Genomic DNA, 18,932 nt, shown 5'->3' on the forward strand with positions numbered 1-18,932 from the left:
GTGGAAATCGATACTATGATACTCTCCACCACTGTCATTATCAAATGAATATCGAAAACCTTGTATGAACAATGCATGAAATGAAATAATGTTTCTTGTCATTTTTGACGAATAACAACAATTAATCAAATCGACCCTAATCACACTATCAAGCACAATATTATACATCCCAATCTTGGTAACCGGTGGAGAACACCTATTCTCCATGATCAGGTTCATCCTTCCATGTTCCAATTCCTTACTTTCTTTTATCCCTTGCATATCAAAACAAAGATGAAAACCACATCCTATATCAAGGACCCAAGAATGATAAAGTTGTGTGTTATTGATTTGAATAATGTATTTACCTGATGAGGGGCCAAATGGTTTGATCTTCGCCTCTTTTAACTCTTGAAGGTACTTTGGATAACTTCTTCTCCAATGCCCTTTATCACCACAATGAAAGCAAGTGGCCTCCTTTGGATCACTAAGACCAAGAACATCAAAGTTAGGCTTTGCCTTTGACCCAATGCTAGACACTCCAGCATAGGCCTCACCCTTCCAGTTTGATAGAGAGTTTTTATTCCTCTTCTTTCCTTTGTTCCTCTTCTAGACATGAGCACTAGTTATAGAAGAGACATGATTTTTCTTCATTCCACTACAAGAAAAAGACCCTTTTACGACCTGCAAACCACGACACTCATTGATTTATGTTACGCAAAAGAGAGTGACATTAAAAAGTGTCATATCTTCGAAAAAAAAATTTAAGGATTTAGGTCACGCATTATTGCGTGCCCTTAAACTAGTGTCATAAGAAAAAAAATTAAAAGCACGGAGGGAGCTGCATCTTAAATGTGCGTCCTCTGTAAGTGTCGCTTTATAATTTTAATAGGTACCGGGGAAAATGAAATCCCCAAAATTTCGCCTTCTTCTTTTCTACGTTCTTTCTATCTTTCATCTTCCCAATCGATTCTCCCCTCTCCCTCCTCTCCGATCCTCCGACGAATCGTGTTAGGATCCAAATGGATGCTGTATAGAAGCATGGAAAATAGAACTCATTGGGCGCCTTAAACCAAACACCAGGCATCAGAGAAACCCTAATAGCATTGTGCGGCTGTCATTCCAATTTTTCTCCTGTTCATCTTTCACGAGCTCTTCAGCCATGGTATCGACTCCAATCTCTTTTCTTGTTAATTCATTCCCTAATTTCTCTTTTCGTTTCAATTTTGTGGAGTATGTAGTTCCGAAAACTAGAAATTTTATCATAATCTTGTATTTTGTGCATTTGGATCTCTAACATCAATAATCCCCGGTTATAATTTTACACACCGAATTTCAAACTATTCATTTTGAACTCTAGATCCTTACTGATGTTGGATGTTTGTATAATCGCATGTCAATTCAATGATAGCGTCCTTATGTATTTTCCATAGTTACCTAATTCGCTCAGATGGCCACGAACCCCGTGCCAAATCGGTTCGTACCCAATCGTGGTACGAAAGCGTTCCAAACGATTCCCGGATCGCAAATCGGTACGGTGTCGAGATAGTTCCATATCGATACCCGGAGCGAGTTTGATTCAGTAATTCGATAGTTCCCAAACTCAATTCTGGGTTCAATTTCTAAAATTAGTTTGCCGATTTATGATTTTGGTATGCCGATTTTGGAATGACGGGAAACTGTCGACTCTTCCACAACGACTCTTTGAGACTCTTAATTCTTCTATACATTTAACTATCTTACACAGTAATGTTCAATTTCATATTCCGACTACTATAAATTTCTATATGATACTTAATTTTTGAATCATCTTCTACAATGATTGTTTGTGTAGTCTGTAGTACTTTTCCAACTTTCGATTTCTATAGTCTAGTACGCACCACAACACCACTAACATGTATATTACATATACCTACAAATGCATATACGAAATTCCATCATCCAAATCCGTTCTACACTCTACTCTTCTTTTTCTCCATTCGTCTTTTCTTTTTTAATTTATGTTATATTTTTATTTCCTGAACTAACTCAAAGTTCATGTTTTGGTTTTGGAATTTAGTACACTACCAAACAAAATGGGACACCGTAGCGGATCGTTCCAAAACGAACCTCGTTCCCGTACCCGAGCGTACCGTGAACTAGGTAACTATGGTATTTTCTAAACTTCGATTGCGTTTTCTTTTCAATTAAATGTAGTTATTTTGTTCTAAGAATCAAATAGGTGTTCTAATTCGATCCTTGTATCTCAATACGATTCCATTAGCTTCTTTATTCAACTACTTTTGACTTCCTTTTAATTTACCTGATTTAATTATATTTATTAATTTTAAAGGTTAACGTTCCAAAGACAAAGAAGCATACTGCAAGAATAAAGATTGTAGAAAGCATACATTGCATAGGGTGACATAGTACAAGAAGGGGAAAGATAGCTTGGTTGCTCAAGGAAAACGTCGTTATGACAGGAAGCAATCTGGTTATGGTGGTCAAACAAAGTTTGTCTTTCACAAGAAGGTAAAAAAACTAAAATTACTTTTTTAACCTTTTCTTTTTCACCTCATTCACATAATGTATATAATCAGGCAAAAACCACAAATAAGATTGTGCTGAGGTTGCAAGCATGTCTCACAACACCCAATTAAGGTTATTACTCTTCTTTAGAATCTTTTTATTAAAAATATAATTTTTTTTGACTTAATGGTTAATGGATGAATTAATAGAGTTTTAGTTAATAAATTTGGTTATTTTGTTTTGGACTGAGGTGCAAGCATTTTGAAATTGGTGGAGATAAGTGATGGGTTTTATGCATAAGAAACAATCCTATGTGCTTATACAAACCCTAATGCTTGGATCTAGGTTTCTCTATTGTACATGCTTTGAATCCAAAGCCATAAACCCTAGATCTAACATATAATAAACTGAATTAGGGTTTAGAGAATTACCTTTGATTGTTATATTGCAATAACAATCACTTCCTTGCTTTGATTGGCTTTAGAAAGCTTAGTGCCTCAAGTGTTGCACCTCTAATGGAGTCACAAACACCATATGCAACTTGGATGAAGAGGAGAAGAAAAGAGGCTGCCCAAAACGACTAGAAACCCTAGAGAATCAGTTGTTCACGTTTTTGGGGCATAGGGGCCCTTTATATACATGTAGGCTATTAGGGTTTTCAACTAGGAAACCCTAATCTGACTGCTTAAGCCCTAAGCACCCCATGGACTCCTTTAACATATCCTTTGGACGATTTCTAATGGGCTTCCCATAGAATTCGTCCAACCTATATATTATTAGGTGATCCATAGCCCAATTATAATTATCTTATAATTACAACTTTAGTCCCCTAAGTTTAATTAATCTCATTTAGCCACAAAATTAATTCTTGACTAATATTAATTAAACAATATGATTTCTCTTTTAATATATTATTCTCATAATATATTAATAAATCATAATTAAACCTTTCTCTCCTTAATTCATCCTACATATTGCTATGGTGAAGGTAACCCAAAAGGACCATGCTCATAACCGGGTCAAGTACATACCAAAATAGTTATGGACTTAGACACTAATCCAACAGTCTCCCACTTGGATAAGTCTAATAACTATTTTCCGTATGACTTCAGACCCTGACAAGCAATCATAGCTTTCAAAAGCCGCTGTCAACTCTAATCTTATTAGATAGCGTGTCCTTTAGATAAGGGATCATATATTCCTCCATTCTCAAGATATCGTACAAACATAAGACATGAATTTTAATCATTCTCTCTATATTGTTAACCGACTTCCGATTTATGACGACTGACAACAGACTACAATTGAACGCATCAACTTAGTGCTGGCTTGGCTTAGCGCTTAGGTGTCATCACTAAATCATCAAGAGGCCCACATATATCGCTTTTATCCCACTTTTGGTAAAAGGAATGGATAAACTTCGACTCATATGCTTGCTTGCATTCACTGATCGAATCACACACAACCATAAGTTTTATAACACCAAGTTACTGGTGTGTTTACTTATCATCAGTGTGCAACCGACCATCAAATAACAATTCACACGTCTCGGTTTCAATAATATACAATATTATCACCTCACTAATCACTCGTGATAAAACCATGAAGTGATCCAAGTGAGCGTGGGTTTAATCCAATACTCTAATCTTATCAAAGCACTCATGAACTCTGCAGCAAACTTGTGCTATGTCTAAACCTTTCAGACAATCTACAGACTCTTCATGACAGTCTTCCTTCATACTTACTTCCAACGTATGAACGACTGTGGATGTTTGAATAACCTAGTTATTCTGGAAGTCAAAACATGCAAACTGAACCATAACAATAATACTTAATCCTATATGGCCCCAAACTTGTGAGAGTAAATAAAACACTTCTATTTATCCACCATATTGATTACTCATTATTTATCACTTAATGTTTCAGATAATCAACTCATTACTTGAATTACAACAACAATTGTCTCATGCGCCAAGCATGCACACCTTGTTTCCTATGGTCCTTACTTTGTGAAATAGATCAATTGAAAAACTTTTCCAACGATGCTCATTTCACATTTCCCAATCCTTATCGTTAGTGTAAGAACACAACACTCTTGCCATTAATAGAATATGTTAGATTCTAATATTTTATGCAATGATCCTTTCGTAATGTCATAGCACAAAAGTGACCAAGACTTGGCCAATGAAATTACAAAGTACTCTATCAGAAATTGTTACAAGACAATTCCATAGACGCGAAGTCATACATTCAAAGTACATTCCTTTGAACATCCTTCTTGCATAAAAGTTTCTAATCTAGACATCGACTCTCAACATCCAACCCCCAATATGGAAACATTTCCATATTTGCCATATGACAACTCACTCTTAACAGAATCTTATCTATTCATAATAATGTCGATATGGTCCAGCCAATACCATACTTCCAACTACTCACAAGCAACCAATCCTCAGCGAACTTTGGATCGTCCTTTGATAGTTGTTTAATTATTTTAGTCAAAACTGATTCTAATCCTTTTTCCCTCTTAATGCGCTAGACATTTGGAAAATTTTAGAATGGTCAAATATTATAGCATTTGCAATCGATCCTATACCCGAAGCGTATGGGACACGATGCATAATGTCTTACATAAAGTTATGATACTCTATCAATCTTCTGCCATAATATTTTATGTGTCACATTCTCACAATTCGAACTATGAAGAGGGATGTTGTAGTCATAATCAAAATTTAAGAAGACACTATGTATCCTTTGACTAAATTTATTAAAATTTCTCAATCTAGGCTTTAGTTTTGAAACGAAGTATAATATTCTCTCCCTTAATTATAGTAAAACAACTTTTCAACCCATGCAACTTTGCAAATTGAATCTTTGTTTTTCTATAATTAATATTGCTAACTTGCAATACTCGCCATAATAATCATATAAGCATAACACTTATGCTCCCAGTATCATGATGATTATCATATAAGCATAACACTTATGCTCCCACTAGCTTTGACATGCATTCAGAAAACAAATGAACTTCCAGAAAACAATGCCTATTTAATTTATGAAATTCATATTTCTAATACTAGATGCTTTGATAAGCCTTTATCTAAGCTTCTTAAACTTATACACCTTTGCCTTAGATAGCTCATATGTGTGTTTAAACACTTTAGAACTTATGTTACTAAGTTACAAATGTTCAAACTAATTGCCAAATCTCACAATTCGAACTATGGAAAGGGACGCCATAACCATAATCAAATTTGAGAACACAATTTTTCACAATTGCTATCTTCTTAAATCTCTCTTAGTGAAAGCATTTCCTCACAGACATTTTCATGAAGGAGGGAATCTTATGACACTTAGATTTTATGGTGTATGAGTTCCTATCCATGTGAATTTTCTAAAACCAAGGTTTGCGACAAATCCAAACTCATATGGACTGAACTTTCTTAATCGTGATTTCTTGCCTTATGGTAACACGAGTGCCCGCCATGTCTTCCAAGTAGTTTAGTAACTTGTCCTTACATATCGATGTACTTTCCATCGACTAAGGCGCTAGTATGCATTCAAATGAGAACTCATAGAACTCACATACACAGTTAACTCAATTGGAATGGCACAGAAACAAAATTATGTCAACACGATAGGTTGTAAACCTCAAGTCGTGTGCTAGTGATGATCGATAAGGTTTATTCTTGATTTGTTCTTGAAACCTTTAAAGACCATTAAGACTCCCACTGACTCCTTGACATATAAGATTCTCTTGTCAAGAAACATTTCTTGACAAAGCAAATATTCAAGAGTTAGTGTAGTTCTTATCAAGACAAAACACTTCACATAATTGGTCCTAGTTGGTCTTTGTCTTATCCAAGACAACACAACTTACCAATTTCAAATGTGCAACAATGAGAAAACTTTTCCAAACTCTACATTTGATGAGTGTTATAAACCTACTTAAGACTTTTCACTCAATGTCACAATCTTGGAGTATAACTCTAATACTTGATATTGGAACGAAGTATGATTGACTCTTTGATTTAACCATTTCTACAATTCTCGATTCCTCTTTTTAGACATGAAAATGCACTAAGACTCACTTAGAGGATCAATTGAGATATGGTTCTTAATCATTAAGACTTCAACACAATAAAAGGTACTCTCCCTTCTTCTTAGAATGGAGAAACTTTTATCTTTCTGCCTTCTTGATTCTTCTTATTCATTCTGCTATTGATTGAAACTCTTTCAGTTAGCTCAGAATTATACACAATCTTATAAGTATAGCCATATCTACTAAACTTTAGTAAATCATGACGAATATCTTTGTCACTCTTGTGGTAGACTTGATCAACATACGACCTAGTGTACTCGATCTCCTAGTCCTTCAATTGACACTTTGTCAAAGAATTAGTCTAAGTTTCCCAAATGTGAAAGTTTTTCATTCATCATACAATACACGTTGCATGATTCCAAGTTTTTGTCCGATTGAAACTTTGGCCAATAAGAAACTCTCCCTATTTGGTAAACTTTTGACATTTCCACAAATAACATAATTAAGAATCAAATCCATTATTGCTAATAATAGAAACATTCAAACATCAATTATTTATGCATGCCATTGCAAGGATAAATAAATAAGATAAAATCAAAATTCATTTTATTGCAGAAAAAAATTTGTCCTTACAATGCAATTCAATTGAAAAACTATGTTATTACATATTTCTTAACAATGTATTCTAACTCCAAGTAGTAGCTCAAGAATCCAATCTTCAAGCAATGCGATCGAAATCCATTTCTTTACTATTAGATTCAGCTCACTTCTTCCCTTAAGCTTCCTCTCTTTTCTTCGCCTACAAAACATCAAAATGTAATCTTATCACATCATGTATTAAGAATCTAAAATAGGAACTTAAAAGAGTTAGATAATGGATTTTACCTGAAGTAGAGCCATACGTCTTGACTCTCCCGTCTCTTAGATCTCTCAGGTAAATAGGGCAGCTTCGTTTCCAATGCCCCTTCTCTTGGAAACAAAAGCAAATGAACTCCTTTGGCACAACACATCGGACAATCACAAACTCAGTTCTTTCTGGACTTCCAATGTTGCCAGTGTCCATTGAAGTTTGGGAGTTTGATTCACCAGACAAATTTGCTTGATTACCACGCCAAATCATTGCTGATTCAACAGCTATAAGCAAATAGGTGAGATCAATAAGGGTCACGTCGTGGTCCATCATATAGTACTCTTCAACGAACTCACTATATGATTTAGGAAGTGACTGAAGAACCCAGTCAACAGCCAACTCACTTGAAATCTCGACACCCAACATGTTTAACCTATCAATGTGTGACTTCATCTCTAAGACGTGTGCACACACAGGTTTCCCATCTTCGTGTTTACTTTCCAAAAGCGCTTGAGTGAGCTTGAACTTTTCAAGCCTTTGAACTTGTGGGTTAGGGAGAACAATTAGAGGAGGTGGAGGAAGTGAAGCATGACTCTCATTTCCTTGATCGTATCTTAGAACGTCATCTTCATTTGGAAAACTTGTTCCATGGGATTTGGGAAGACCATGATTGTCAGAACTAGAAATCTACAAAACGGGAGAAAGTTCAAGTTAAGTTGATTGAGTCCTTAATAAAACACCCAAATGAGTTATTAAGCCTAGGATCCAACACAATATTCTACAACCTAGAAGAGGGATGCCGTAATCTAGTTGCAGAATATTTGAAGGTAGGTAAATGACGATTTACCAATTTCCACCATGAAAAACGAAAAGGAAGTTTAAGTTTTAAATGAATTGAAACTCCTAGATCTTTTGAGATTCATTGAACTTTTCAATGGCATGTTTAATCTCGATTATGCCCTTCGATTTGTGACTGGGATGCCGAGGATCACAAATAAGGTATGAATAACCATACGAATCACATGGTGCACTTGATGCTACTATCACCTAATCAATGTGCCGGTTAGCCACACACGCTCCATTGATCTATGATAAGCATCGAGCCACCCTTCGTTACCAATGTCATCCCCAAATTAGTGTGCCGGTTAACCACACACGCTCCACTAACGTTGATGGGTTTTGAGCATTCTAACACTTCCTAAGTGTACATGCAACCCTAATAACCTTGAATCTATGTTTTCTCTATATACATGCAAATTTCTTTTTCAAGGTTATTTCCTAACTAGCATGGCATGGGGAATATATGAAACATAAAAACTAGTAGAAATACATACCGTGTTGTTGCTTGGATTCCTTCAAGACTTTGTGAGCCTAGCACCCCAAATGTTGTGCCTCAAATGCTTCACACAGCACCACAAAACTTGGAATAACTTGAGAGAATACTTCTAGCACTCAAAATTAGTTATGCCCTCTCTAATAACACTAGGTCACCATTTTGCTAGCCAAAGGGTTCCTTTTATAGTGGTGTCACAATTAGGGTTTCATTAAGAAGACCCATAATTGTCATGACTCTTCATTTCTCATGACCCATGGGTTTGTAACTCCCATGGACTATCCATGGAGCTCCAAATGGTTACATCCATAACCTATAAACCATGGATCATTAATCCACCATAAAAGAATTGATGATTATCATAATTAACCCTATCTATTTAATTAGTCTCACTTTGATTACCAAATTAATACTAGATTAATACTTGATCAATACTAATTAAATAACACTATTATTAATATATTAGAACTTATAATATATTAATAATCATAAGTGCCATATTCTCTCATTTAGTCTATCCAAGTATTGCAATGCCATGCAACCCAAATGGACCATGCCGGGTCGGATCAAGTACATACCAAATAAAGTTATGGACTTAGACACTATATCCAACAGTCTCTCACTTGGATAAGTCTAATAACTATATTTGTAAATATGACTTCAAAATCCGACTAGCAATCGTAGCTCTTTCAAAGTCTCTTGGAACTGAGATGATGATGATACGACATTTAAGATAAGTGATCATGTAATCCTCTGCTCTCATGATATCAGCCGGACAAACACATGGAACATGGTCTTACTTATTGTCCAGCATTTGTTTCTCGATCTCCGATTTGTTTCAACATAGAACTAAATTGAACACATCAATTAGGTTCTGACCGGGCCCGGTACATAGGTCAAAACCAAATCATCGAGGGGCCCAGATATCGCTTCTATTTCTAGAAGGAACAAATAAACTTCGAATGATATGCTTGTACTAACTACTCGTTGAATTACTCACAAAGGCACGTTTTATAACATCGAGTTACCAATGCGTTTTCGTACAATCAATGAATAACCAACTCATAGTCAACAACTCATATCTCTAGGTTTGAAGATTTATATGATATTACCGTCTCACGATCACTCGAGATAAATTCCATGAAGTGATGCAAGTGAGCGTGGGTTGAATCCAATACTCCGCCCTTATGAGTACTCATGAATGTTGTAGCAACCATTGCATTGTCTAAAGCACTTTAGACAAATCATACAAGCCAAATTCATGACAGTCTTGAGTCAATACTTACTTCCAAAGTTTGACCGACTGTGGATGGTTTGAATAATAACATGATTATTTTGGAAGTAAAAACATGCAAAATTGAAACATAGTAAACAATCAACACAAGATAGTAAAACCTTACTCATAAATAAATAACAACTTTTATTTATCATCAAATGTCAATTACATTTTACAAGTTTCAGGAATCTAATTATTGAAACTAATATCATCCTTCAGCCCAATGCGCCTTGCATGCTGTAAATGCTTAACCCTGCTCAGTCCCTTCGTGAGGGGATCTGTCGGGTTCTCATCTGATGATACCCTCTTTTCCATAAGGAGTCCTTCTTCTATTCTATGTCTGATGAAATGGTATTTTCTGTCAATGTGCCCAGATCTCCCGTGATCTCTTGGTTCTTTCGCCAAAGCAACCTCACTTTCACTGTCATAGAAAATTTCCATTGGCTCCTTTATAGTTGGTACAACTCCAAGGTCTCCGATGAAGTTCTTTAGCCATATCACCTCTTTTGCTGCCTCGCTTGCTGCTATGTACTCTGATTCATAAGTCGAATCAGCTACTGTCTCCTGCTTGGAACTTTTCCAAGTAATTGCTCCTCCATTTAGGATAAAGACCCAGCCTGACTGAGAGCGGAAATAATCCCTATCAGTTTGAAAGCTAGCATCACTATATCCTTCCACTCTCAAGTCATCACTGCCTCTGAGGGTAAGGACCCAGTCCTTAGTCCTCCGCAAATACTTGAGAATGTTCTTTACCGCTGTCCAGTGTGCCTTGTCAGGGTTCCCTTGATATCTACTGACCATGCTCAAAGCAAAGGCCACATCAGGGCGAGTACAGGTCATAGCATACATGATCGAGCCCACAGCGGAAGCATATGGTATCTGACTCATCTCAGCTATCTCAGCCTCTGTACTCGGACTCTGAGTCTTACTTAGCTTGGCATTACTCTGGATTGGTAACTCTCCTTTCTTGGAATCTTGCATATTGAACCTCTTCAGTATCTTATCCACATAAGTACTTTGACTAAGTCCAGTTAGTCTCTTACTCCTATCTCTCAATATCCTTATCCCTAGGATATAGCCAGCTTCCCCAAGGTCCTTCATAGCAAAACACTTCCCAAGCCAGGCCTTAACCTCCTGCAAAGTTGGAATGTCGTTTCCTATGAGAAGTATGTCATCCACATACAACACCAAGAAGCTAACTATGCTCCCACTAGCCCTGACATACACACAAGACTCATCCTCACTCCTAGAAAAGCCAAACTCTTTGGCTTTCTCATCAAAGCAAAGATTCCACCTGTGAGATGCTTGTTTCAATCCATAAATGGATTTTTCAAGCTTACACACTCTATTAGGGTATTTTGGATCGACAAAACCCTCTGGCTGAGCCATGTAAACATCCTCAGCCAACTTCCCATTAAGGAAAGCGGTTTTGACATCCATTTGCCATATTTCATAGTCATGAAATGCAGCTATGGCTAACAACACTCTAATAGACTTAATCTTAGCTACTGGTAAGAAGGTATCATCATAGTCAACTCCCGGAGTTTGAGTAAAGCCCTTCACAACCAGTCGCGCTTTATAAGTGTGTACTTTCCCATCCATGTCGGTCTTCTTCTTGAAGATCCATTTGCACCCAACTATCTTACGACCTGGTACATTGTCAACCAAGTTCCAAACTTGATTGTCATACATGGACTGAATCTCGCTGTCCATAACCTCCTTCCATTTCGCAGACTCAGGGCCTGCCATGGCTTCCTTATAATTATTAGGTTCATCCAAATCTATCAGTGTACTATACTGATAAATGTATCACCTTCAGTGGTGATGTGATAACCATAATAAAATTCAGGTGTGTTCCTCACCCTAGTGGAACGTCTTGGAGGTATAGACTCATCTATCGGCTCAACAAGAGTTTCCTCCTCAGGTTGGCTGACAACATTTGAGGTTCCTTCACCACTTGACTCTTGAAGCTCTTCAAGGTCAATTTGCCTCCCACTGTCCCCTTGGCTTATGAATTCTCTCTCACGAAAGACTCCTCTTCTTGCTACAAAGACCACATTGTCACTGGGTCTGTAGAAGCGGTAACCAAAGGATCTCTGTGGGTAGCCGATGAAAATACACCTCTCGCTTCGGGGCTCAAGCTTGTCATGAGTCTCACGCCTCACAAAAGTTTCACAACCCCAAATCTTGATGTGGTCCAAATTGGGCACTTTCCCAGTCCACATCTCGTGAGGTGTTTTGGCAACCTTTTTAGTAGGGACTAGATTAAGGATATGGGCGACAGTCTCTAAGGCATACCCCTAGAAAGAGATTGGTAACGAAGCTCGACTCATCATGGAACGAACCATATCCAACAGGGTTCGATTGTGCCTCTCAGATACACCATTCAACTGTGGTGTCCTGGGAGGTGTCAATTGTGAGACAATCCCACATTCCTTAAGATAGTCAAGGAACTCAATGCTAAGATACTCTCCTCCCCGATCGGATCGGAGCATCTTGATGTTCCTGACCAATTGATTCTCAATTTCCTGCTTAAAGTCTTTGAACTTTTCAAAGGTTTCTGACTTATGCTTGATCAAGTAAATATATCCATATCTACTGTAATCATCAGTAAAAGTCACATAATAATGATTAGCATCCCTTGTAGCAACTCTGAAGGGCCCACACACGTCCGTGTGTACAAGGTCCAACAAACCTTCACCCCTATCACAAGTACCTATGAAGGGTGACTTTGTCATTTTTCCAAGTAAACAAGACTCGCAACTATCATCTGACTTGAGGTCAAATGATTCCAAGACTCCAGCCTTTTGGAGTTGGCCTATGCGCTTCTTGTTAACATGTCCAGGACGACAATGCCACAAGGATGCTTTGTCCAAGCTATCAGAAGAATCAATATACAACACATTATTTCCTAAATTGTCTACAACATTCACAACTTCATATACACCATCACAAGGTATTGCTTTAAAGTAAAATATATCATTGTAATAAACATTAATAGCACCATTTTTATTATCAAATGAAAATGTAAAACCTTGTCTGTACAAGCCATGAAAAGAAATAATATTTCTCGCCATTTTGGGCGAGTAACAACACTTATTCAAATCTAACATTAACCCATTATTAAGCAATAAAGAATAAACTCCTATCTTGGTAACAAGTGATGCTTTCCCGTTGCCCATGACTAAGTTTATCTTCTCGTGCTCCACTTGCTCACTTCTTCTTAGTGCCTGCAAATCAGTACAAATGTGAATACCACACCCTGTATCAAGCACCCAAGAATTAGCATTAGATGAGTTGTTAGACAATATTGTGTAAATACCTGCATGGGTGGGTTTAACCTTCCCATCCTTTACATCTTGCAGATATTTGGCGCAACTTCGCTTGAAGTGTCCCTTATCTTGGCAATAGAAGCACTGTGCTTCTTTGGGTTCGAAGAAGGAGTAATGGGAACTTTCTTTGTCCCACTTGAAGAGGAACCATCAAGAGTCTTACCCTTGGTACCCTTTGAAGGGTTTTTCCTCTTCTTACCCTTCCCTTGCCCAATTGCAAGAACAGGGGCTGTTAAAGGAGTAGAAGTAGCAACCGCTTTACCCTTAAGGCCATTTTCAGTTGTCCTTAAGAGTCCTTGAAGCTTGCTAAGTGTGACTTCCTCCTTGTTCATATGATAATTCATACGAAACTGATCATAACTTTGAGGTAAGGAATGGAGAATGATGTCAATCGCCAATTCCTCAGGGCAGTCAACATTAAGCTTTAGCATCCAGTCAACTAACCTCTGCATCTTCTGCAAGTGACCGGTGATGGGTTCACCATCCTTCATCCTTGAGGTTATCATGGCGGAAATGATTTCATACCTCTCTTGACGCGCGCTCTGATGGTACCTTTCCATCAGATCTAGGTGCATCTCATAGGGGTAGAAATCTTCATAAGATTTTTGGAGTTATGGAGTCATTGTGGCCATCATGATGCAGGATACCTTGGTGGCATCCTTTTCATGTGCAATGAACTCTGCAAGCTCTTCTGGAGTAGCAGTGGCTTCATTAACAACCTTAAGCTCCCTGTCAAGGACATATTCTTTGTCCTCATAGCGGGTAATCATCCTGATGTTTCTGATCCACTCATTAAAGTTGGATCCATCAAAGATAACCTTACCACACAAGTTCATTAGGGAAAAGGAGCCTGTCGGGTTTGAGCCAACAGCGTTATTGGAAGACATCTGGAATAAAAGGAAGATAAGTTTCATTAGATTAAGAGTCCTTAATAAGTCACCCAAATGAAATATTAAGGCTAGGATCCAACAAACTATTTATAGGTGGAAGAGGGATGCCGTAATCCACACTATAAAATATTTGAAGGTAGGTAAATGACGATTTACCAATTTCCACCATAAGACGAAATATTTTATTATTAGGTTTTATTGGTTTTGAAACTCCTAGATCTTTTGAGATACATTGAACTTTTCAATGGCATGTTTGAATCTCGAATGTGCCCTCTCAAGTTTGTGACTGGGATGCCGAGGATCACAAACAAGGTGTGAATAACCATACAAATTGACTTGGTACCCTTAACAATATTACCTAATCGATGTGCTGGTTAACCACACACGCTCCACCGATCTATAATAAAGTCAAGTTACCCTCTGCCACTCTTACTAGTCCATGTTAGTGTGCCGGTTAATCACACACGCTCCACTAGCGACTTGGTAAGGTACAAAGTGTAATTTTATGGGCTAGCACGAAATTCACATTTTCCTAAAGTAACTAAGATTGGGAATTTATAATGTATAGTTACTTTATAATTCATTATACTTTTAGTGAGAATTTAAAGTCATATCCTACCCGTTCGGCTAACGACCCTCCACCGATCAAGGAAGCGGTGGGTGAGAGTGGACACCCATTAAGTAACCATTTTATAGGCAACAACCTTATACCCCCTTATAGACCGGCTTCGTGAATGAGACCTACTAACGGTAAGACTGACTTTTACTCATATGTATATATATATATATATATATATATATATATATATATATATATATATATATATATATATATATATATATATATATATAATATTAGACCTTTAATGTTACATATATATAGTATAGGGTGTATTTTACACTTTTAAAATACTAGGTGGTTTAATTTTGTAAATTATACTTTTAATTTAATTAAATGTAAACCAAAACTTTATGGATTTATTAAATCACTTTTAATTATACACTTTAATTAATTAATAAAACCATAAGGGTGTGATTTGAACTTTTCAAATTATTAGGGTTTTAGAATTTAACGTTTCAAAATTAAACTTTTAATCAACTTTTAAATTCCAAAACTTGAGGGGAAGTTTTGAAACATTTCAAAACATTAGGGTTTAGAATTTAAATATTTCAAAATTAAACTTTTAATCAAAATTTTAAATTCCATAACTTGAGGGCAAGTTTTGAAACTTTTCAAAACATTAGGGTTTAACTTATTTAAATTTCATAAACAAAACTTTAAAGTTCAAATTTAAACTATAAAACCTAAAGGGTGCAATTGAAACTTTTTCACATCTCAAAAGATCAAATAACAAATAATATAAGTTAAACTATTAAATTGGTCATTATCAATATTTGACCTAATTTCAATTTCTTGCAAGATAAGTTACCCAATTAATACAGATAATCAATCTTTAATCATATAAGGAAGTTATTATCTAATCAATTGGCAATTATCTTGTATTTTGGCAAGGATAATCTTTTAGGAACAATAAAATCGTATTTTATTAGTTTAAAACGAATATGGTAATTATCCTTAAGGAAAACAGCAAGAAAATCCAAAATTCCCTCTGTCTGACGCTCCGACACGTCGAGTCACACATTGGAACTCGCCGAGTAGGGCCGACTCGTCGAGGCCATGTAGTGACTCACCGAGTTAGTTCGAACAGAAGGCCATAATTCGTTTTTCAGCAAGCAAACAGTTAAAGCATCACATACAACTGAAACCAATCAAGGCTCTGATACCACTGATGGGTTTTATTCATAAGAAACAATCCTATGTGCTCATACAAACCCTAATGCTTGGATCTAGGTTTCTCTATTGTACATGCTTTGAATCCAAAGCCATAAACCCTAGATCTAACATAAAATAAACTAAATTAGGGTTTAGAGAATTACCTTTGATTGTTATATTGCAATAACAATCACTTCCTTGCTTTGATTGGCTTTAGAAAGCTTAGTGCCTCAAGTGTTGCACCTCTAATGGAGTCACAAACACCATATGCAAATTGGATGAAGAGGAGAAGAAAGGAGGCTGCCCAAAACGACTAGAAACCCTAGAGAATCAGTTGTTCACGTTTTTGGGGCATATGGGCCCTTTATATATATGTAGGCTATTAGGGTTTTCAACTAGGAAACCCTAATCTGACTGCTTAAGCCCTAAGCACCCCATGGACTCCTTTAACATATCCCTTGGATGATTTCTATTAGGCTTCCCATAGAATTCGTCCAACCTATATATTATTAGGTGATCCATAGCCCATTATAATTATCTTATAATTCAACTTCAGTCCCCTAAGTTTAATTAATCTCATTTAGCCACAAAATTAATTCTTGACTAATATTAATTAAACAATATGATTTCTCTTTTAATATATTATTCTCATAATATATTAATAAATCATAATTAAACCTTTCTCTCCTTAATTCATCCTACATATTGCTATGGTGAAGGTAACCCAAAAGGACCATGCTCATAATCGGGTCAAGTACATACCAAAATAGTTATGGACTTAGACACTAATCCAACAGTCTCCCACTTGGATAAGTCTAATAACTATTTTCCGTATGACTTCAGACCCTGATCAGCAATCGTAGCTTTCAAAAGCCGCTGTCAACTCTGATCTTATCAGATAGCGTGTCCTTTAGATAAGGGATCATATATTCCTCCATTCTCAAGAACATAACTTGAAAAACTAATTTATCATTTTTTTCATGTAGGTGTGTTGTTATAAAGATCAAAAACATAACTTGATCTACAGTTTGGTGCAGGAGAACAGATGACCTCGTTGATGACCCTAATGACACCCACATGATTGTTACTGTTCTTGACATATGCGAAGATAGACTCGAAGATCTCTTTAATGGTCGGCCGTTTGACATGCTTGATGCTGCCCTCACAGACACCGTTAAAAAGTTCCCACTAGACATTAAGGTAATACCCTAATCACTACAATCAGCTTTAAAGTTTATAAGCTTCATACGTCTAAGTAATTTTTTTGGTTTTCAACCGTTCAGAGATATGATTGAGGGAATGAGGATGGACACCAAGAAAGTTCGCTATGAAAATTATCAAGAACTTTACCTATATTGCTACTATGTTGATGGTACAGTTGCTCTGATGACTGTTCCTGTCATGGGTATCTCCCCTGAATCATCATCACATGCATCAAGCGTCTATAATTATGCTCTCAGTCTTGGCATCGAAAATCAACTCATGAATATCCTTAGAGATGTAGGAGAATAGTAAGTTTTCCTCTTTGATCAATCCACATTGTTGATGTTCCACATCACTAGACACATTCTCATATGCATGCTCTATACATTTTGGAGATAGATTATATATCTTCTCTCCTATAGTATTAGTGTCGAGGTCTATAGCATAGTCTATCAAGAGCATGCATGTTAGTGTCCCACATTGGCTAGACAAAGTTTCATCAGCCTCTACACATATTAGAGTCTACCTTTTATCTTGTTCATAATTACAAACTTTCATCAGCCTCTACGCATGTTAGTGTCCCACATTGTTGTTTTTAATTCTTACTAACAGGTTGTTAGTTGCCGACACTGGCCTTTGATCTCACGCTATAGATCCTCTGTAAGAACCCAATCTACAAAGGTGGAGATGATCGACTCCCTGTTTAAGAAAGTCTCCGACACTGAGGATGAAAGCATAATGAGGTATATATATTATATATGACGAGGGAGGGTATTTTTGTCTTTTTTTTAAAATGAAGAATGGCGGGAATGTTAAAAATATAAAGAAAAGACATGAATTATGTCCATTAAACGATCAAAAAAGGGCATAGAATGGAATCTTGAATTCCAATTCTGTTGGAATCTGCAAACCGAACATGTTCTTGGCTGTTAAGAATGTCAGTTACAAATAAAAAGTTTGAAGTTTTAGATTTACATCACAACAAATGATGAGATTTTATTTTCTTTGTGTTTGTGGCAGGGAGCTTCTCCTTGACTTCTATACAAGTTCCACTAAACGTAAGCCAGACCAGAATATCATCTTCAGGTGACTTCTAGTCATTTCTCATCTTCACGTGAATATAATGATGTATTTTTAGAAATTAATAATTTAAAAATTGATTATTGGTTATATTATAATAGGGACGGTGTGAGTGAGTCGTAGTTCAACCAGGTTTTGAACATTAAACTGACCAAATTATTGAGGTTTGACTTTTTTTATTATAAGTTTTGTTTGACTTTGACCCACACTTCTTTTGGCCACTACATGATTTTAAAAAATTTTGTTTTCACATTCTGGTTAACCACAATCAAGTAATAACTCATCTGAATCTGGATCAACTCTTTTCCTCTCTTTTTGTTGTGACTTATAGTCCTTTTCTAATTACAATTTACAGGTACAATATGGTTGAACAAGGCTTAGTAAAAGAACATGTATTCTCTTTTAGGCTAAATAGAAATGAAGTTGATTGTGAAAAAGACTTAATTGCCCTTCTCACCCTCATCATTCTGTTTTACATATTTCTTGCAGTTCAATGTGGGATTCTAGAACATCTGGTAAGTAGATTTGATATTCTTAACTCATTGTATCGTGTAAATTTGTTTGTTTGTTTTTATTATAATAATTTATATATGACTAATGTGGTTGGTTGATTTGTTATAAAAAAGCTTCTATTGATTTGTTATAAAAATATTATATGAAAGGAT

At 36.3% G+C, this 18,932-nt stretch overlaps 1 protein-coding gene across 1 annotated transcript in view; it reads left to right on the plus strand.

Moving 5' to 3' along the window:
• The window catches only part of LOC111892957 (phytoene synthase 2, chloroplastic-like), a 49,832-nt gene extending 32,336 nt beyond the window's left edge, over positions 1 to 17,496 (plus strand). The window contains exons 2-3 of the mRNA XM_023889035.1: positions 17,012 to 17,179; positions 17,255 to 17,496. Coding sequence (XP_023744803.1) covers positions 17,012 to 17,179; positions 17,255 to 17,496 — 410 coding nt within the window. The remainder of the gene's footprint in view (positions 1 to 17,011; positions 17,180 to 17,254) is intronic.
• The last annotated feature ends 1,436 nt before the right edge of the window (positions 17,497 to 18,932 follow it).

Source organism: Lactuca sativa, chromosome 7 (assembly GCF_002870075.4).
Source record: "Lactuca sativa cultivar Salinas chromosome 7, Lsat_Salinas_v11, whole genome shotgun sequence".
Taxonomy (NCBI): Eukaryota; Viridiplantae; Streptophyta; class Magnoliopsida; order Asterales; family Asteraceae; genus Lactuca; species Lactuca sativa.